At 36.9% G+C, this 21908-nt stretch overlaps 1 protein-coding gene across 28 annotated transcripts in view; it reads right to left on the reverse strand.

Annotated features, from left to right (window-relative positions):
• Window positions 1–605: 605 nt before the first annotated feature.
• The window catches only part of LOC102091366 (steroid sulfatase), a 110317-nt gene continuing 89014 nt past the window's right edge, over window positions 606–21908 (reverse strand). For all 28 annotated transcript variants that reach the window (XM_065074007.1, XM_065073997.1, XM_065073940.1 and 25 more), the window contains one exon: window positions 606–3658. In XM_065074007.1, the coding sequence (XP_064930079.1) occupies window positions 3276–3658 (383 nt within the window). In that variant the 3' untranslated portion in view covers window positions 606–3275. The remainder of the gene's footprint in view (window positions 3659–21908) is intronic.

Below are 21908 nucleotides of genomic sequence, written 5' to 3' on the forward strand. Positions count from 1 at the left end.
CTGTTCTCTGTCATCCAGGATCTGATCCCACATGTGCTAAACAGTAAGCACAGAATCCATCTGCAAACCTGACGTTAAGGTTATCTTACACATTCTAGCACAGGAGGATCATCCACATCCTAGTTTTCCAGCTCTTAAACTGTACCTTCTGTAGATAAGGTGCCTTATTGACTAGAAAGTGTGACTTAACACTTTCAGCATTTTTTTGTTCTTTCAGTATTCCCAACACTTAGAGAAATACTGTTACTCTTCTTTGGGCACAGAGGAGGAAGTAAAAACCAAAGTTAAATGACTTGCTCTGGGCTATACAGGGACTTTGTGACAAACTAGGATGTGATGCTGTTAAATAATACTGTAGAGAAATACACTTTCCTCTGAAGCTTAACTCCCAGTTTAAATTGACATATTCTACAAACAGACACCATGTTACAATACAGGTGCTCGTTAAATGATAGATTGAAAGTCAGTCTCAAAGTACCGGAGCAGCACATTCTCCTTGAGCTTTCCTCATTAATAAATTGTGAATCACATATATCCCATCAATAACCTGTTGTGAGAAACAAAACTTTTCTTTGTTAGATCAGGCAGTGCCATTACAAAAATGGTAGATTGTGCTTCTTAGTTTATTTTTCAGGTAAACAAGACTACTTTAGTTACCATGATCTGACATGCCATCTCCAGAACAGAAGGTACAGTACTGAAAGGTATAATACATTTGCAATACAAGGAAGGTTTATTTTAGGCATTAAATGAAATAGCATTTACCTAGAGTATGAAAAATACTGACCTAGTTTAATACAATCTTTCTTAAAGGAACAATTGTAAACACGGATTTCAGATTTTACTGCTTAAGTCAAAATGTTGTATTAAATGTTGTACTAAATTGTGTTTTGGAAAATATGAAGCTTGTGCCACAAGCAAGAAATAACTTTTATTATTCAGGGTGTCTTGGGTGTGTTTTTAATTCTTAGCTTTTGTAATGAAAAGTTAATCCTTGCCAGACCTTAAATAAGTAGGAGGTTAGCAGAGTCAAGGAGCCCCAAAATTCAAATCTTTTCACAAAGACCACTTTTCATTTTCTGATTGATTAAAGCAAAATAGCCATCACAATCATTATGAGCAAATGGGAGGACTGAGTGGCAAAGAAATATGTGGAAAAAATTTGAGGAATGTGGACCTTTTAAAAAAGGAGATTAGAGAGATGGCACCAAAAGCCAAGGAGGCAAGAAAAAATCAGAGCAGTAGAAAAATTATGATTTTTGATACCTCAGTCAGGCAGCACAGAACAGCTGCTGTGCCTAACAGAACAAACAATTCTTGCACCTGCAGAAAGAAATAATAGCAACATAGCAACTTCGCAGTGAAAAGAAGTAGATGTGGATGTCCTTGAGAATATAAATTGAGATCCATGAGAGCTGCAGGAGTTGGAGAGAGCATCCCCCCTTGCCGTGGTGCTCAGTGCTGGGGCAGAGGCTCCCTGGTCACAGCCCAGTCATCCCACCCACTGCAGGGGGAGGAACACAGGAACCAGCGCCATGCCACAAAAGGTTCTTGGGACACATGGTAAGGAACAAAAATTTGGGATATCTGGATCCTGACGTGATGTCAAGAGGCAGATACTGAGCACTGCAGAAGAGTACTTGTATTCAAACTGCAGGCATCCTTCTTCCTAAATTTGTGTATGTAGTACATTCAGTGGTTAAATAAAGCAAAGAAGGAATTATGCCACATGAATAGACATCTGACTGCTTTCCAGGTATGATACAAACCATCTTGAGTAGTTATCAGGGAAATACCCAAACAGACTAACTTTATCAGCACACACAGGACTTTGCTACCTACAGAGAGCTTGCAGAGCACGTACTTAAGATACACAATCATGAACACAAGGTGAAACATCAAACATACAACTTCAAGGAAAGAGTACAACATTTCCCAGGACAGATATCTGGATATTGCTGAGAATGAAATTTTGAATGAAACTGTGGCACAAAAATCAAATAAAGCCTAAGTTTTACAGACAGAGAAATATACCATATATCACAATATATTTTTATAGGACAGGCTTCAATAGTTCCCAAGAACCAGGTCACAACCTTAATGTTGGCTGACTGAAGCAACTGCATTACTATCATCACAGATCACTTTTGCACTAGTGAAGTGCTAATACCACCAAACAGATTTTAATGTGTTATAATTTTGGAATTAACTAGTGTTTTCTGATAAGGAGCAAGTCACCTTCTATTATCAGGCATCAAATCATTTTACTTCTTTTCTGATATGTTTTCCTCTGGTAAAATCTGCCAAAGAAAATAATTTGCCTGCTTGCAGAGTGGAAAGAAAATGTTCCTGAATACAGAAATTAGCCCTGAAGTACTGCAGATTTCCCAAGGCCTTGCTAAGAACTCAGAGACAGCTATTTTGGCTTTAAGTGTTCAAGCCCAAGTTTATTCTCAGGAAACGGTAGATCAAGTATGGTCCAAATCTTTCATTTTATCAACTGGGCTATGAGCCCATTTTATCAACTGGGCTATGACGTGTGTCTATATCAGGGACTGAAGGATTTGTAGGGTTTTTGGGTTTATGACTGGTGCATTTGAAGTGGTTTCCTTCTTAAACAAAGGTTGATGCCACGCAATAGGACATTAGCTATGGGAGCACCATTTTAATGTGAATGCAAGGTCTTCCACTACAAAGCTCTCTATATTTTTATGGCACATAAAATTCATATTGTTGGCAATCTGTTTATTATATCACATCCATGATGCTTGTTGACAGAGACGATTTGATAAGTCTGCTCTTTATGTAACTAAATTATAGTTTCAGGTGGACCTCTACAGTATTATCTCTCTATTTTTAATTACCTGGTGCAATGTCCTACTGATTGTGGATAATTTTTACTGAAAATGACAGGAAAGTGTACATTTAGTGGTTGTATTTGACAGAAAATATAGGTAAAATCCTTGCTGTGTAAGAAAGCTGAAGATCTAGAAAATTATCTCATCTAGAAAATGCCTACAGCCTGTCAATTTGTAGCTGAGGATGGCAACATGTGCTTCATACTGGTTCTTGTTTTATAAAGACAGAAAAGGTGCATCTTGCCCTCCTTCTTTTGGCACATTTTCTTGACTGAAATTCTCTCCTACTGCAATGATGCATTATTTAAAGACAGGTCCTCCTACACAACAAAACCTTCTGAAGGCTAGTACCACAGTGGTTCAAGTCAGCTGCCCACACTCTCTTGTTCCAGTTTCTGCAAGGGAATCACAGCTTGTTTATCCCAAATGTACCTCCAGCAGGCTCCCTTCTGAGTCGTAGTCACAGTAGCAAGACTGAAGGAGAGATGAGCAGCATGGCTGGAGCCACGGCTTCCAGAGAAGATTGTCCCATGACAGCTGGTCAGGGACAGCATGCAGGGATCTGGTGTGGTTGTCTACTGCTAGGTGTATCACCCTGAGGATATCATAGAAACGGCTCTCTGTTTCTGGAGTCAGTGGGACTTTCTCTTCAGGGTCTCTGGAAAGATCGAAGAGCAGTGGGGGATCATGTTGTGTGATGAAACCTCCATGGCAGAAGCAAACGTGAGAATCATAGCAACCATTGGAGTTTTCAGGACTGAAGTTCGGAGTGAAGAAGAAGACTTTCCAGACAGATTCACCTGCAATTTACAAAGAGAAAACAGCTGGTGATAAAATTACAAACTTAAAGGCCTCTAATCTTATGAACTCTAATTTACACCATGGGACATCAGTCTTTTGGTACAATTTTGCTCTGTATAGCAACTGCAATATATTGAAAGAGTAAAATAAAATTGAGCAAAATGAAAAGAAGCAAAACATGGCAATTTTCATGCTACACATATTCATAAAATAATTCTGATCATTTAATTCCCTTGGAAGAATTCTGATTAACTACATCACAGAAGACTTAAAAGTACTTGCAGTTTTACAGAAACAGTGCTAAGAAGATTTGCATGAATATTTACTAAGCCATTGCACTACCTCCTTTAAGTCTTACTAAAATGTACCTTTGCCTCTTGACCATATCCAGACACTGCTGGGCCATGTCTGCTTCTCATTTTGCTCATCAAAATAATTTCATTTTTACCTTTTTCCCTCTTCCCCTCTTTGTTGTATTAACACATAGCCCTCTGCCACATGCTTTCATTGCAAACATCTGCAGACAGAGCATCTTGTCTTATTAAATGTGATGACATGAAAAGGCATAACGGACACTAAACTCCTGTCTTAGGCCTCTAGATGCTTTTTTCCAAAAATAAATAATTGTACAGCAGTGCAATTTTTAGGTGACATTCTGCTTTGTAACATGGGAACCAAAGGTCTTTATTTATAGATCCATCATTCTCAGCTTAATTTGCTGTGCACAGAAACTGAACGGTCTGCACCAGTGCAACTTCAGTCAGTATTTTTACTGTTTAAAAATACTAGCTATTTCCTGGATTAAGAATAAGCAGATAGCAATTGATTCCTTCAGGAAGCACTCTTGAATAGAAGGAACACTGGAGAATCTGAAAATACTTAACAAGAAAGGGGTCAACAAAAAATGGCTACTGTTTTGCTCAAGTATCACAGGACAGGGAAGGCAGGAACAGACAGGCACTTCCAGGGAAGCACACTATCCTCCCACAGACAGGAAAGCATAGAGTTCTCTAGAAATGAGACCACAGAATAATTAATTAGAGTAAAAAATCTGTACTTTTCTTCTCAATAAATGTAGGATACTAAACAGCTATGGTCTATTATGTCAGACTATCCACACACTTGAGTGTATACAGACATCAGAAATGCATATTCATCATCAATTCACATTCCTCAGTACCTTACTGAGGAAAATAATAATTATATATATATATATATATATACAATCTATCTCACCTCATTTTTTTTAACAATGGGGGAAAAACTGTTTTTGATATTTTGTTGAATTCTGTTAAATTCATAGAAAGCTTGTTAATTAATTACTAGCAACAGATTGTCACAGATTTATGTGTGCCACAGTGGTTAATATTCATTAATCAATTAATAAATTAAACAGAATGGAAAGCTCTAGAAAATATGAGGACAGAGATGAACTGGTACATGCCATACTGTAACTACATCACATTCAATTTTTAAAGATAAAAATAGGCTTAAAAAAAGAAATGTTTGGGTGGACTAGAGTCACGGGCTGCAGTTCTAGTCTACAGCAGGAATTGAAAGGACAGTAGGTGACCTTCAGATTCTTTACAGCTTCTTCTATCCCACAGCATTTTCCACATTATAAGAGATTTTACTTTTAGGAACCAATTCAATGACAGAGCCTGGAGACTTCCAGTTCACTTAGTCTGCACTTAGATCAGGGTTGCAGGGGTGATGTTATTATACACATTAGACCGGGAGAACCCTGTGTATGTTGCCTGCAAGTCAGGAAAGGGGAAGGAGTTCTAACGGCTGAGAGTGACTTGCTGGCACAGACAATAGGACATGGTAGGCTTTAAAAGGCTCTGGTTGTGACAGCAGCAATGGCACAGCCTCACTGGGGAAGAGGGAAGGGGAAGGGGAAGGGGAAGGGGAAGGGGAAGGGGAAGGGGAAGGGGAAGGGGAAGGGGAAGGGGAAGGGGAAGGGGAAGGGGAAGGGGAAGGGGAAGGGGAAGGGGAAGGGAAAAGGGAAGGGGAGGGGAGGGAAGGGAAGGGGAGGGGAGGGGAGGGAAGGGAAGGGAAGGGAAGGGAAGGGAAGGGAAGGGAAGGGAAGGGAAGGGAAGGGAAAGGGGAAGGGGAAGGGGAAGGGGAAGGGGAAGGGGAAGGGGAAGGGGAAGGGGAAGGGGAAGGGGAAGGGGAAGGGGAAGGGGAAGGGGAAGGGGAAGGGGAAGGGGAAGGGGAAGGGGAAGGGAAGGGAAGGGAAGGGAAGGGAAGGGAAGGGAAGGGAAGGGAAGGGAAGGGAAGACAGCATTCCTTCATCTGCCTTTTCAATAACATTTTGAAAGGTTGGTTTGATACTTGAATTCTTTGTTGTTTTCTCAGAATTAAAATAAACAATCAAAATCTAACGCCTCTCGTTACATTTCTTTGAACTTACGCATGGAACATTTCCCACAGCAGAAATATTTACTCATTTACTGAGATTTAGAATTTACATTCTGGGAAGGTATGTAATTCTAGACAAAGCACTCCTTCAGGCTCTTTAAAAGTGTTTAATTGGCAAGATAGACAATGAAGAAGAGAAAAAGCCAAAGGGCTTTATTAATTAGTGCATTTTGTGCCTTTGTAGACCATGCAATATTTGCCACACCTGAGAATTTGATTCAGGAGACAGTAACACCTTGATAGAAGAAGAGAAAAAAAAAAAATAAGTAGCTATTAAAATGTCAACTAAAAGAAATTCCTGTAAGGCCATGCACATGAGAATTTTGTGGTCAGGCTGTCTTAACGCACATCTGTCTTTGATGGTACCTTTGTGCTGATTGACATTGAAAAGGAATTTTCAGCCAACTTTATTTGATGTTGGGCCCTGTAGCACCATGCCAGTTCAATGGCTTACATATAGTAACATAAAGTTGGGGATTTTGAATTAATCCAAGTCAGTACAAGCAGCTCATATAGGTAAGACACGGGGAAAAGAAAGAAATAAGGAAGTTGTACCATGATTATATTTTTTTCCCTCACAGAATAAAGAATTGTTCAGGTTTGCATATACAGAGAGCATATGTCATGTTGCAACATCAGGCATGGGGTTGGGGTCAGGGCACATGCAACACAACATCATGTCTGAATCATGTTGCCAGTGTTTCAAAGAGCTGATGCTAGTTTATCAGCTATGCAGCTTTCTAATGTCATGATCATACTGTGCCAAACGCTGAGCTCTGGGAGAGCCAAGTCTGTTCCTGTGCAATGTTCATCTGTAACACTGCAGCGGTGTTTCAGAGAGGGTCTGGAACTTCACGTGGTGCTGAAGGAACAGCAGCACAGACTTTAACTGCTCATTTCCTAAGCATTATAAAAAGCTAAAGCATATCTGTCAGTGTCTGTGGCTGTGGAGCAGCCAGTGTAATATACTAGGAGAAATAAAGAGCTGTCAGACTTCTAATCTGTAAAGCTGATGAACTGTATAAGGCTAGATATTAAAAAGAGAGAGCTCTGTCCCAGTCTCTCTCAGCTGATATAAAATCTCATTTTGTCAGTGTTAACTACAAGGATCAAATTAATCTTTCATTAATTAAAGATACCTTTGTTCTGCAAAGCATCTGGATAGTAAACTCATTATATAAAAAGATAAATATATGTCTCTTCTTCAGTGAAGTCAGTAGTAAAATTGTCTGGGCTTCCCCACAGTCAAGTACATCAGGTTCTTTCTAAGACAGCAGGCAAGCCCTAAGCCTGCCCCAATACTTCACAGCTACTTTATTTAGTGTCCATTTTTTCTGCAATTCTTCAGATATCTGAATTGTCCAACAATTTTACCTATCCAGCTCTCATAATACCTCTTTCCTTCACACATGAAGAAAAACAAAAGCTACAGAGGTTGTAAATATAAATACATATAAATATTCTCAAACTAAAACAGGTTGCAATTAGTTCAAGTAGGTGTGCTGTGAACATAATTGTTCAGAATTTGATGTCCGTAACAGACTCCTCTTCTGTTTTATTATCCTTCACCATCTCCTTATTCTCTCATACTCCTACGGGGAACCATAGCTTCAACACACAGGTAGCAGCCATAAAATTAAATAAAAGTCTGACAGTAAGGTATATTAATATTCCCAAAATGAAGTGACACACTGGATATAGATGACATTTCTGTTATAATAGCACTGTTCTTAATCACTTATGTCTAAATGGTGTTTTCTGATAAGCAGCTCTTAAAGTGAAGAGAAGCTACAGCTGTATTATTGCCTGGACCTCATTTTGACTGCATTTAATCTGACAGTAGCTTTATAGGTTTGCTGCTACTGACATCTCCTTTATTCACATTATTTTGTTTCTTTTTTCTGTAGAAGAACAAGGTAAACATGTCTGTTCTTCACTGTAAATTGGGGAGGTGATCTCTCCTTGACTTCAGATGCCTTTGAGCATAACCCTTTGGGTATAGCGTGACAAAGTAAATTGCCCACAGGCTTTTCTTGTATCTCGAATGAGCTCTGTAGCCATTGTCAGCTCCCATGTTCTAACTCACGACAGCTCTTCAACATTTCTACAGGTGAAAGCTGCAACTCAGTTGAAAATTACATTCTTCAGACAACTCTTGTTATTAGATTTAATTCTTTCTTCCTTTTTGTATCTTTGGAATCATATATATACACATACGTGTATCTATCCATATCCTCAATAATTTGACAATTTAGAAAAGGTTTTGGTTGCTGAACTCCTGTAGAAGTATACATAGCACATAGAGAATACAATTTATTTACTGTCAAGAACATATATACATTCATCACCATGTATATTCCTCAAATAGCTAATAAAAATCTGCTATTTGAGTTTAAAAATTTGTAGCTTTACTGTTCTTTTAATGAAAATTTGTATTTTTTTAGATATTTGTTTTAAGTATCTGAATATGTTACAATGTTATATTGTTACATCAGTCAAAAGACAGTACATTACATCCCGGTGTAGGTGGAGAATAACTGAGTGATATTCAAAGACATACTGTCAGTTTATGATAATCAGTTGTTGCTAGAAGAGTCTTGCACAAACAACTGTGCAGAACACACAGTATTTGAGGTAAAATAATGAAAACAGTAGTAGCAGTGATTTTAAAATCATATGTATAGAAATGGCAATGTTAAGTATCCCCCAAAACAGAAGGGATTGCACATTGGTGCATACTAATAATCATACTGAACAACTGCTGGAGGCAAAATGCAAGACAGTGAAACCACGCTCAGGCTGCTGAAGACAAGAAATCTCATGACTGAGCTCATTATCTAGAGTAAGAGATGTTATAGAAGAAGTTTCCACTGAATTCTGATCAAAAGTCAAGATTATCTGCTGAATGGTAGCAACTGACAAAGAATTATTTTCATGAATTCTTCATTATCATCTTCAACAAGAACTGATTGATCATTTACAGTGTTTTCTTGTTGAAGAAAGTCCCAAAAGGGAACAATCTGTGAGTATAGAAACTATGCTGCTAAAATAGGAAATGCTATAATGCAATGTTATGCCTCATATTTGGAGGTCTTATTTAACAGCACCATGGAAGAATACATGTTGCCCTGAAAAAAAAATTCCATCCATAGTAATTTGATGCACATAATCAACACACTTGCTAAAGATTTGTTTGAATAATCTATTTATTTGCTGAATGGACCATGTAATTTTCAGTTCATTCAAGCAGCATTTGATGGCATGCTGAAGACAGAACATAATGTTGGCACAAAAAAAAATTACTGGTCATTTCCAAACTATATTCAAAAGACTTTGAAAACAGAAAAGACTTATTCTATTGCTTGTGAGAGAAGTAGTATTGATTGACTGTTTTTTTTTCCACTGGAATCACTTGAGAACCAAGAAAGCAATATGCTTAAGAATGTAACAAAGCAGAGCTATTTTGCCTGAAATGGCAAAAACCAAAGAGAAACCTATTTGGAATTGTGTTTTGTCTTTTATTCGTTTTGCCCTTCAAAACCATATTTTATTAACAGAAAATAAATTAGGATAATCATTACTGTCTTACATAAAGTGGATGCATTCATTCCGACTAAAATGAACAGATCTGCAAGATTCAGACAGTAATTTTCCTGATACCAAGCAAATGTATGAGACAAAGATGCAAAGGAAGTCCTAAGCAACTCCTACAAATATTTTCAGATAAGTTTGAACCAACCAAAACTAAACCCATTCCTAGGAATTTGTTCATGAATTATCTTCTCCAGATTTTTTTTTTTAAATCCCCTTGAAACACAGAATGCTAAGGAAGTATTCCAAATTATTAACCTGAAAATTGATAGTGTGTTTAACCTTTAAATAGCAGAAGTACATCTAAAAGCAAAGAAATAACTGTACAAAGTTAGTTAAAAGTGAAAAGTAGAGATTTTGTAAATGCAGTAGCCTGGAATTTTGTGCACTGCCAAATAATACTGAATATTTGTTTGGTTTGCCTTAAAAAGTTGAGGACAAAGGTGAATTATGCTTCCTTGTGTGTCTCAGACAGTTATTTTTTTTTTTTTTAAACTCCTAGGATATTTAGGAAATCTTCTGGAAAAAATATTCTTGTTTTGTTTTGAAAACTGAATCAGTTGAGAGTTTCATTAGAGTTCTTATGAGCCTGTCGTTTGGAACCAATACATTTAAGAAAATGGAAAGCAGAAGTTTACTGCAGGTCTACAAAGCAAAACAATGTGCCTAATGAACGTATGTTCAAACAATGCAAAAATCCCTCAAAATCCTGAATTAAACCTAAACACCAAAAGGACATATCACAGGATGTTGCCTTTAAGATTATCAGAGGGGACTCTTATATAAATTTATTCCTAAGAAAATTTCTAGAAATCTATTTTCTGTTTGCACATGGATCTGTTCCAGGTTAAGGTATTCCAGAGAAATTCAGCAGTCTGCCGGTTTGGACCTCTATGCAAAAAAAGTTCTTCAGTCAGCACAAACGCTTCAGTTTGAAGAGAAGAGTTATAGGAAAGCAATGGGAATATTTTCTTGTCTTGGTGGTATGCAAGAGGGATGCAGAGACCTTCAGCTATTCTGTAGGTAACAATAAGTGATGGAAAGGGGAACAAACATTGACTTTCTCTTCCTAAGTACCAGCTTAAGGAATGCTTGTGTGCGGCACAGTGAAAAACAGGCTTTACCCTTTTGAAGTGCTGTAACCTGCTAAAATCTCCTTCCTACTAAAAACAAGAACAGAGAGGGGTTTCCTGGGGTTGCAGTCCTTATATAGGACTTAAACGGAGAGGTCAGCACTGTTTTGATGAAAGGTTACTCCAGGTCTGTCACTCAATACAAAACTATACTGGCTAGCAAACTCCATTCAGTTATGCACGAAGTAATCCAAACAATCAAGTTTTTAGGGATTTTGTTTAGTTGTTGTTTTTGTTTTGGTTTATTTTGGTTTTGCCCTTCATGCTGCAGCCATTCCTGCTCCTTAGTTTGCAAACTAAACCTGGAGAAAGGGAAGCACAGATAAGACAAAAAAAAAAAAAAAGAAAAAACAGAACAAAAACAAACAAACAAAACAAAACAAAACACAAAAAACCCACACAAAAAAACCACACCAAAAAACAAAAAGAAAAATAAGGTCTCTATTTCATTTCAACTTAACCAACTGGACTAGGAATTTGGGTTTATGTGTTTACACTGATTAGGAATAGAGCATATTTTTTAAAAAAAAGGACAGGACTTTCTTTTTTCCTTCACTTTATGTCTCTCTCCCACAGTAAGTAGGGGAACACTGGTAGGGAGCGGAACACTGCAAGTCCCAGGGTATAAATAGCTCTGCCTGAGCCTAACAATAACTCCGCTACCACTGTCACAGACCAGAGCAGAGGCAAGAAAATACTGTAACAGCATTTGTCATGCTTGTCAGGAGAAACACTTTCCTACATAAAATATTGTTAGCAGAAATGTGTATCAGTTGATTAGGTCAATTTTGTTCAGCTTGATATGAACAGTTTTGTGGTGTCTGTTCAAGATATAAATGCTCTTCTCCCCTTTGGTAGTTACGTTATTTCACACTTACCAAATAATATGCCCATACTGTGTCACTCAAATACAGCTGCAGCTGCTCCGATATGAGGATCAAGACAGCAAATTAAAATACTTAATGAGATAGTTTAGGTAGATGACATTTGATGCTTTTACTGCTTCCTCCAGCTGTTGTGGCTGAAACACTAAACATAGATGAGGGATTTGGGAGATGATTTGGGAATTTTGGAGGCTTTTCTTGATTGTGGTGCCTCCATGAAATGGGCAATATCAGGAAGAGAGGGAGGAAAAAAAAACAAACCACAAACAAACAAACAAAACCAAACAAACACCCCCCAAAAATACAAACAAACCCCCAAAATCAAACAAAAAGAAAAAAAAACAAACAAGCAAACATAACAAACAGAACAAAAAAAAACACAAAACCAAAACCAAAACCAAAACAAACAAAACAAAACAAAACAACAACAACAACAAACAAAAAACAAGGGTGCAAACAAAGAGTGAAGGTGATTGAAATTAGGGGAAACAAAATATCTTCTACAATAGAGTAGATAAAAAGATCATAATGGACAGAAACAGTAATAAGTGAAATAGTTGTTCCATGCAGTTGAAAAAGGTATGCCTTGATATCAACTAAGAAGAAAACCAAGAGCAAGAAAGCCAAAAAGATCTTAAAAAACCTAAACAGAACACCAAAAAACACATAGGGGTTTGATCAATTAAGAAGATCAAAAGGAGATTCACTGTCAGTGAGACCAGAAGCTCAGAAATGGGGAGGGAAAGGGTAATAAGCACATAGGAGAAGGATGAAAACAGGGTAAAAGCACAAAGTTCAGAAGGGAGAAAGGGGCTGCTCTTTGTCTAACAAAATTGTGGTGTAAGTATCCTGATGATTCATGAGTTATTACTGAAGGAAAAGTGAATATTCTCCCACGACCTACTTATTGTGAGTTAGGTACTTGATGCTATTTAAGTCTTTTATGGGATTGTGTAGCTGATCCAGTAGAGAACAGACACAAATCCACATCATGCTGACACTTCAGTGTTTTGCATGCATGGTGACACTTAAAACCAGAAAAGTGGTCTGCAGCGCTTGCCTTTGACTGTTGAGGAAATCTCAAGGAAAAAAAAAAAAGTTACTTTATACCATAACATGCAAATGTGTAAACATCCATAAAAGATACATCTATATAGCTACAGAAACTTGTTATTTATTGTTACAACTTTCTGTATGATTTCTCTGATAGATTACTTTGCCACTGTGTGTTGCTATAATGACAAAGGCTGGAGATAAGGAATGAGGTTTAATGAGACTTCATGAAGTTTATAAAGTGACTTTGGGAAGGACACCTATGAATCCACAATAGGAGCTGCCTCAATCACCAACACCACCATTAAGAAAGAATAAAAAGATTCTGAGAGGTGATATATAACAGACAAGGTAAATGACTGTTTTAGTCTTGTGTTAAAAGGAAAATTGACCAAGTAAAGCAAGTGACACTTTCTTAATTTGATTTTTAAGATCTTTATGCCAGTGTAACTGAAATCAAGATCTGTATCTCATCCATGTTTTCCTTTTCTGACCATTCTTGTCAGGTCTTTCATGACTCTGATGCACGGATAATATGCTGCTCTGTACTACAAAACCAATTAACACCTTTTTTTAACTCAATTTTACTACACAGTCTAACCCAGGTATGTTATTTATTGCATATTTGCATATAGGCCTTTATTTAAACCTCTGCTGATTAAAAAAAAAAAAAACAAACAAAAAACCCCACCACCAACAACAACAAAAAAGACACTAATTAAATGACATCATAAAATTCACAATCAACTTCAAAAGAAACCCATAGTGTCCTTCCTCACACTTAGCAAAATAAGGATATTTTTCACATTGTGAAAAAGGTGGCAAGACATTTCTAATTTTAAAATCAAGGTACTGAGTAGGATTTATTGCTCATCACTATGCTGCTACTTAGTATGCAACCTGACAATCTGGTCACCTCACTTAATTTTGGATCACTGCAATGTGGAGGGCTTTATGTAAGCTAGCTACCAGCCTATACTGATATGCTTCTTACCTTTGTTAGAAGTCTGCTTTAGGGTGAGAAGAATTCTGCTTGTTTCTCTTGATGGGAGTGCTTAGCTCAGGTTAGCTCAGCTGTAGGTGTTTGCACTGTAGACATCTACATGTTGTCATCACCACCCTCAGATTTGCTAAAAATCTGGTATGTTGAGAGCCTTGAGGGCACCAAAGATTCCCACTGGTCCTGCCCAACCTTATGGTGGACCCTCACCCAGGCACTCTACCCATGGACCAGGATTCCCATTTCAGCCATCAGTCCCTGCCTGAGTAGTGCTGCTGGAATGCCATTTCCAGCCCTGTTTCTGGATGGACTTAGGTTGTAGCCTTTCTTCCAGCTCTGCCTGTGCTTCCATCTCCTCCTGCTCCTAACTGGACTTCCTGGATGGACCCTGAACCTGAATCATCATTTTGCCTATTTGGGACTATTGGTGCACCTGTTATCAGCACCCAGCTCTGCTTGCTCTGCTTGCCATGCTTGGGTGCGGGAAGACATTGCTCTGTCAGAAGAGCCACTTCCAGTGCTAGGATCACCTACAGTTCTGTTGGAGTCACTTTGAGAGTGAAGTGTCAACCCAAGTTAGAGTGTCAAACTTCTTGTTTCTTCAGCATTCTCTAGTCCATCTTTAATTTTGTTTTCTAAGATCAAATATCTATCTACAAAGTACTGTTGCTTATGAAAGATTCCACAGTGTTCATATATGGATGGTGAAACATCTCCTCCTCTCAAGTATATATAAAACCTACATAGTTAATTGATGTGGCCACGAAATACAGAGCCTTGCCTTCTTTGTTCATATCTGTTACTTCAACATACTTTTTTAACGCCTTGCTCATCTTTAATGACCGTTTAATGACCTCTGAAATATAGTTGCTAGCTACAGTGCCTCTGCATTGACTCTGCTTACATGAAACCTGTATCTCCCATATTAATGTATGAAGTTTCCTCTGTTCCAGTTGTGGCAAACAAGAACAAAAGCTCATTTCAGATATTTCAAATGAATTTTCTTTTTGTCATCTAATTCATCCCCCTGCCACTGCACAATTGTTCCCTACAATGTATTTTTTTAAGAGCTCTCTTGATGGATGGTGTCTTCTATTGTAACTTTTGTGCTACTATCATTCATTCCCTTTATTGTGGAAGACAAAGACATTTTATTGGCACACTCCTTTCATTTAGTTTTTTATCTACTAACTTTTTCAAATACAAATCCTTCATGAACTTTTGCTGGAGTTTAAATAAAGTCTCAAACTTTTTTTGCATTGCCCTATCCTTCAACTACCTGTTGTGTTGACTATTCTAAATTCCATTTCTACACCTTTTATAGAGTTCTGGTGCACTGAAGTGACTGTTAAATATGCTGTGAATTTACTGAGAGGATGATTTCATCTTTCTTGCCTTCAGTTCAACAAAGTGTTTCTACCTTAGTTTAAGAACAATAATAATCTCATGCTTGAATTTAGCAAAGTACAATGTAATCTGTGACAGAAGCTGCGTTGTGCTCAACTAATTGTTTAAGAAAGGACCTACATAGGCTCCTCAACTCCCATCAAATCTCCTACTTCAAAATATTTGAGAAAAAAAATAGTAAATTATCTTTCCAGCCACCTGTGCTGTTGTTTAATAAGTTAATAAAAACTGCTTCATTTCTTTGCAATAGTGATACTGATGGATACACCGTTAGTGATTTATTTAATTTTATCTCAAGGTCTACAGGAAAAAGTAACCTGAATCAAGTTTTACGAAGTCTAAGACAAGTGTCCTGTTCACTAGACAACTCTACCTTGTAGAAAAATCAGTGTTCAGCATTCAGGTCTTACCTTTCTGAAGATTAACTCCAAACATAAATTCCCCAGCTACTCAACATCCCATAGGTAAAATCTTGCTGCCTTTTCTTCTTCTGGCATGTACATGGATATGTATACATTACATACTACCTAGTATATCCAGGTAAGTCCAGGTGCTTTTGAGCTTTGTGGTGCATGAACCTGGGTGCAGTATTTGAACAAAGCCCTTGCCACCTCATGGGCCTGCTGGAGAGATTCAGCAGCATAGAGCAGTCCTACACAATGTCTAGTGTGCTCAGCTGAGATGTAATCAATCATGATGTGAGTTCAACTCAATCCAGAAGAAAGCAGCAATGGAGCTGGGAAATTCCAGCCTTTGTCCTTCATTCTCTTTATTCTATGTCCTTACACTTTCATGTGTAAAAAAGACAAAATTGCTAGGACTTCAGGCAGTGTTTGATCTCTCTCCTAAAACTTACTATAATTCAGATTCTAACTTAAAATTTCTAGCTAATCATTGTCATGGGCTATGAAGGGTGGGGAGTTTGTGTGTTTTGTTTGTTTGTTTTTGTTTGTTTGTTGTGGGGGGGTTGTGTTAGTTTGGTTTTTGTTGTTTTTCTTTTTCCCCATGATACATGAGTGGCAAATGAATGGTGATTTTCCTTTTTTCCCCCTCCAATCTCTCAAGAACAGTTGAAGGAGGGCATGGAGACCACTGCTATGAGTAAGGTCGTAGAGACAATGCTTGTTCTCTCTGGCTTGATCTCTGTTTTTTTTAGCTAACTGTATAATTCAATGTAATAATTCCAGAATGTGTCAAAGTATTTTTGAAGAGTGCACTTATGTCACAAACTTAATCCAAGATTTATTACTATTTGTTGTGGCACTATGAGGTCCAGATTTTGTTACACAAAACTGTGACAAAGAGGAGTTAAATAAAGAGAGCTTCATCCTTGAGCATTAAATCCTACATCTTTTTACTGGTCTAAGAGTATGTTCCTACAGATAGTGGTTTATTTAAGGGCTTTAACACATTATTTTCACGAAGCAATACAAATAAATATAAAACAGCTTGCAGTCTAAAGTCATTCAGTTACACATTGTACTTTCTCAAAACTACTGAAAGTGCTTTTGGCATTACATGACAAGATATGAATTTTATATATGCCCTCCCTCCACACTGCAGTTAAGACTGATGACAGCACTCACAGGATATTTTGAAAGAAAAACATCTGCATACTGGTAGTTCTTCTTTGGCTTTTAAGTCTTACATTCCATTTTTAGTTCCTAGTTCTGAAAACTCAGTCTTCATCTCTAGATTTTAGCTCCTTTCTTGTCAATATATATATATTTTAATCAAGATCTTTGACAATAGCAATGACAACAAGAGACACCAGGAAATGTTTTTCTATTGTATTCACTACCATGGCTCCTTCTTCTATGCATTTTTATGCTATATACTATAAGGTAAGTAAGCATAGCCACATTCCTCATCTGTTGCAATGGAAATGATTTTCAGTTGTAAAACAGGTTTCGTTTAGCCTTCAGTAGTGGTTTGTAGTAATCCATTCTGCTTCATACTATAGCGCATTGCACACTGGCAGACGTTTACCACAACTACAGTCTAGTGATTAATAAAAGCATATGAATTCAGGCAATGCTTACATGGTTGTTTAACTTTCTCTTACACTTTCAAAGATGTATCTAACTGGCTGGCATTCACACTGAGTAGGCCCAAGCTTAAACTCTGTTTTTTTACTAATACTGAGTCAGTATTCCTAACTGAGGTCTTAGCACTTACGCTCTGTAGATATAAAAAGAAACCTGAAATTCAGTCAGGATTAGAGATTAGGAAATCTCCCAATCAAATTGCATTCAAATGGAACTCAGGCCAGCCAAATGGACTTGGTAAACAAGTTTTCTATCATCCAGATCCTAACCTTAAATTTTAAAGGTTTTCCTGTCTTGCTGAATCTTGCAGGTCTGTCTAGTTTTAACCTCAGAACTTTGGATCACCACTTTCTTCTTGTCCATCCAACATAAAAAGACTAAAACCTGAAATGTAAAAAAGGTTTCCTGCTTCCACAACCATCTTCCCGAGAAGAGACCAAAATTTATAAGAGGAAGAATAATATGCCCCTACACATACTTCATGCAGCCATGTAGATCCTTGGATGACCAAGAATGGAGATAGTGTAAGCCTTCCTAGAGGTACTTGTCTACCTGTCTGAAACACAATGTGTTCCTATACACCTTATCCAAATAGGTAGCAATTGAAATAGAAAATCTAACAATGAATAGTCGTAAGGATATATTTGAGGTCAATTTAGTCCACAAAGAGAACAAATCACTTGAAACTGGTTAGGAAAGACCAGGTAAAATTGTCATGGGAACTTCTTCATGTGTGTCTAGGCAGAGACTGCATTGACAGACTCAGTCAAGCACTTAAGTTCAAGTATTGAGGAGTTACAAACCTGTTGCTGACTCTTCCATGACATGGCAATAACAGATTTATCAAGCTTCACAACATGAAGAAATACTTAGTGGGAAATACTTAAGCCATTGTGCATGTAGACACTGTCCTTATTAGTTGTAATCATCTGCCAACATATTAAATTCAAGGAGTACCCACTAATGGAATAGTCCTTTGCAGCATTAAAATAAATTATTCTTAATATTCTCACTCAATTATGAGACAGTAATTTATACACTTTTTCACATCTAAGATGTGCTAAAGAGACACAGTACTATGTTGACTTTTGCATTTTTTCTGTCTTCAAAAAATGAACTGTTCTTATGGTTACTTATAACTGGATTACATGCTTTGAAAGATACATACTCAAAAATATTCTCTGAAATACAAGTAGTACATTTACTTTTCTTTAATTAAACCTTCTAGTTGCTAACCATTCAAATATACTTTTCACAACTCAGTTCTATTTTTTTATTTTTCCAAAAATCAGTGCGCTGCCATTATTTAAAAGCACTGGCATAACTTAAAGCACTTCTTAACTGGAGGCTTGAAATATTTTGGCATGTGAAAGGGGGGAAAAAGAGGCCTTTGATAATGTTCAGGAGCTACAGGCATTGTATAATCTATTTAGCATCAAGTTTCAAAATCCAGTTAAAGTATTTTCAGCACCTTTTCTTGATTAGTACAGCCCCACTGTGATCACCAGCATGGTTTTTTAAGTCTTTTGTTGCCATTACATAGTCCTGGAGCTTTGAGCTATTTGGCATTCTCGAAATCACCAGAACTTCTAAATGACCTAGCAGCTCTGCTAGGGCAGAGCTGAATGAGCTGAAGCAGATGAACAAACAACCTGATTCTTGTACAATTTTTGCAATTCCCAGTTGCTTTTCTATCCACTGGACTGGATCATGTTTCCACTGACTGTGAGACTAAACTGAGACATTTGTGTTCAGTACTTACTCTTGTGCTAAGATAAGCCTATTAATGCACTTTGCAAGATTTTCAGAAGTATAAACATGCAAACTGTCAAAGCATGATATTCAATATAATATTTAAGTTGTAAAAAAAGATACATGTTGCTAATTTTGATAAATCCAAAAGTCATAATCGAAGTATTTTGAGTATCATAATCAATTTTTAATAATGGATTTAATTTTATTATAATCCATATTCAGGTTTAATAATACATTTTCTACAACTAAAGAATGCAGCAGATTACTAACCTTTTTTTTCCATACTAAAAAGATAAAAATAGAGAATGAAAATCAAAATAGTATATGAACACTTAAAGGTTTCCTTGAAAGTTTAAAAGTGACCATTGCAAAGAGGACTCCAAACAGAATTTTATAAGCTTTCTATATTTGTTTTTAGAAAAAAAAGATTAGTTATTCAAACCCTCAATTGCAGCATGACACAACAGCTACATTTCATTTGCTTGATTGTAGCTTTGGTCTTCTTATGCTGACCAGATCTGTTAGGATGAATTCTCCCAAATGATACTTAGGTTTTTTAGCAAATTGCAAGCTTTTATGGCAAAGCTTCCCTCTCACAGCACAATTCAAACCATTTTCACTTCTGAGAAATATGTTTCACCTCATACTTATGCATAAGCTCATGCCTTCACAGCATACATATAAATAATCCTTACTGATGAAACTGACTTTCTCTGGAAAAAAAAAAAAAAAAAAAAAAAAAAAAAAAAGTTTTGTTTATCTTTGGCTTTCTTCTAAGTTGCTTTTTGAAAATTGACCTTAACATTCAAGGGCTACAGTTGTTTCTGGATCATGAAGATATACTCTTAGAGCCTCTGGCTACAGCTGAAAACTGGCTTCAGTACCAATTACATTGTTTTCAGAATCCAAAAATCATTGTCAACTATAAATACTACAAGCAATCTACCACTCAGTGTTATAGAACTGCCAGTAACATCCTCTGCAAGTGCAGCTCATAACTTTAAACTTCTGAACCAAAATTAACTTTGAGTATTAGGATTTGAGAAATTGGACAACAAAAACCATGTTATCGTATAGTGCACCTGATGCAGATAAAAAAATTGGAGGACCTTTCATGCAAAAAGCATTGTTTTAGCTTCTAATCTAGGTATGCTGCATAAAACAGAGGGAAATGCCAGCAGCAAATTCCATTTTTATATAAAATCCTTAATATCCACAGACTACATACTGTAGTCAGGAATCGCATTTTCCCTTAGTATAATTTAATCACGGCTAGGACAAAAAATTAACAGCTGATTAAAAGCAAACAGCAATGTAGTTGCAACAAATCCCCACTTTCTAGGCTGAATGTTGGGATAATCTGAAAGACAAAGAACAAGTAAAGAAGTGGATAGAAGTGCCCTTATGATCCGCTGTATGAAAAAGAGTGGACCTAGTTCCTAGTGGCACTACAGGATTTACAGTTCTAAGATACTGTGGCCATGTGGAACTAATGAGTCCTAATTTCAATTTTTTCCACAGCATTTTAGAATTGGAGAAAAAATTATTCAAAAGAAATTCCAAGGAGTGTTAAGATACTATTTTTAGAGAACAAGTGATCCTTCACTCAGGTAGATTTATTTACTCACTCACGAAGTCTTGTTCAGCATTTCTACCACATACTTTTGTAGCGCTAGGTTCAAAATCTTCATGAGCCCATTTATACTTTGCTATTTCCTCTCTCTAATTAACTTTGTGTATATATATATCATGGTAGTGTTTTAGCAGCTCCACAAAATTATTAATTAATCGTGTTGGCTTTTGGAAGATATAAAGTATTTAGAGTTTGGAACTGGGAGGGGGAGTTCGGAAGAAAAAGAAAAATATTCGGATCAGCTCAAAACTTCCAAAATGACAATTCTATAAAGAAGGCCTAGAGTAGATAATTACATTTGGTTTTGAATCAGCAGCAGCACAGTAGATCAAGACATTGTTGAGCCTAAACTATAAAGGTTTGCTGGCTAGGCAGTTTTGCTATCAAGGCTATGAACCGAAGCTAAGGTAACTATAATGCTTTTAGAACTGAGATTCGATCTCTGCTTGTCACTGAACAGGTCCATATGGTTAGATCAGCACTATGGACTGAAAACCTGCCTGCACAACATCCTATGGCATTGAAGTGAGCCCAGATAACATAAGTTAATCTTGAAGACTCTACTGAGTCTTGAAGACTCTATTCTTCTCACTGAGCGAGTTAGATGACTGAGAACCTTGCTTCTGTGATGTTATGTAATTTTAAAATTAATGTAAAATGGACAGGTAAAAGGTTGTAAATGAAAAATTAGCACTCACTTGGTAATGACAATATTATCTTATGGATGACTAACATTTCCTAGTACTAAAAGTGTCAGCATTTCTTTATTGCACTAGTGCTAATTCTAAGTGCTAAAGTATCATGATTTTTATGGGGGTTTTATGGTCTTGTTGACTTTTAATGTTGTGACTGCACCATGATTTCTAACTTCCCTCTCCTACTATGAACAGCAGAAACCTATTTTACTTTAAAATGCTAACATTGAAGAGGAGTGAGTGAGTGAGTGAGTGAGTGAGTGAGTGAGTGAGTGAGTGAGTTTCACAAATATTTACACTAGTCCCACATCCAGGAGACCATGTATTCAATAAAAATAAATGGATTAAATTTATTATTCTGCTGAACATGACTGAACTGCAGCCGAAAAATTATTTTCAATAAAGTTGGGGTAAAACTTTGAATAAATTTTTAAAATGTCACAATCTGTAGGAGATTGTTCTATGCTACCTCATGGACTTTGAATTTCTACTAAGAGGTCAATGAAAAACCTATGATAAAAAAATACTGAAATGCAGTCTCCTTTAGTTTCTAAAAGCTTTTACACAAATCCGTCTACAAAATTTCCCTATTAAGAACAGCAAAACAGAAAAGAAATTTTAAAAGC

This window comes from Columba livia, chromosome 1, assembly GCF_036013475.1.
Source record: "Columba livia isolate bColLiv1 breed racing homer chromosome 1, bColLiv1.pat.W.v2, whole genome shotgun sequence".
NCBI lineage: Eukaryota > Metazoa > Chordata > Aves > Columbiformes > Columbidae > Columba > Columba livia.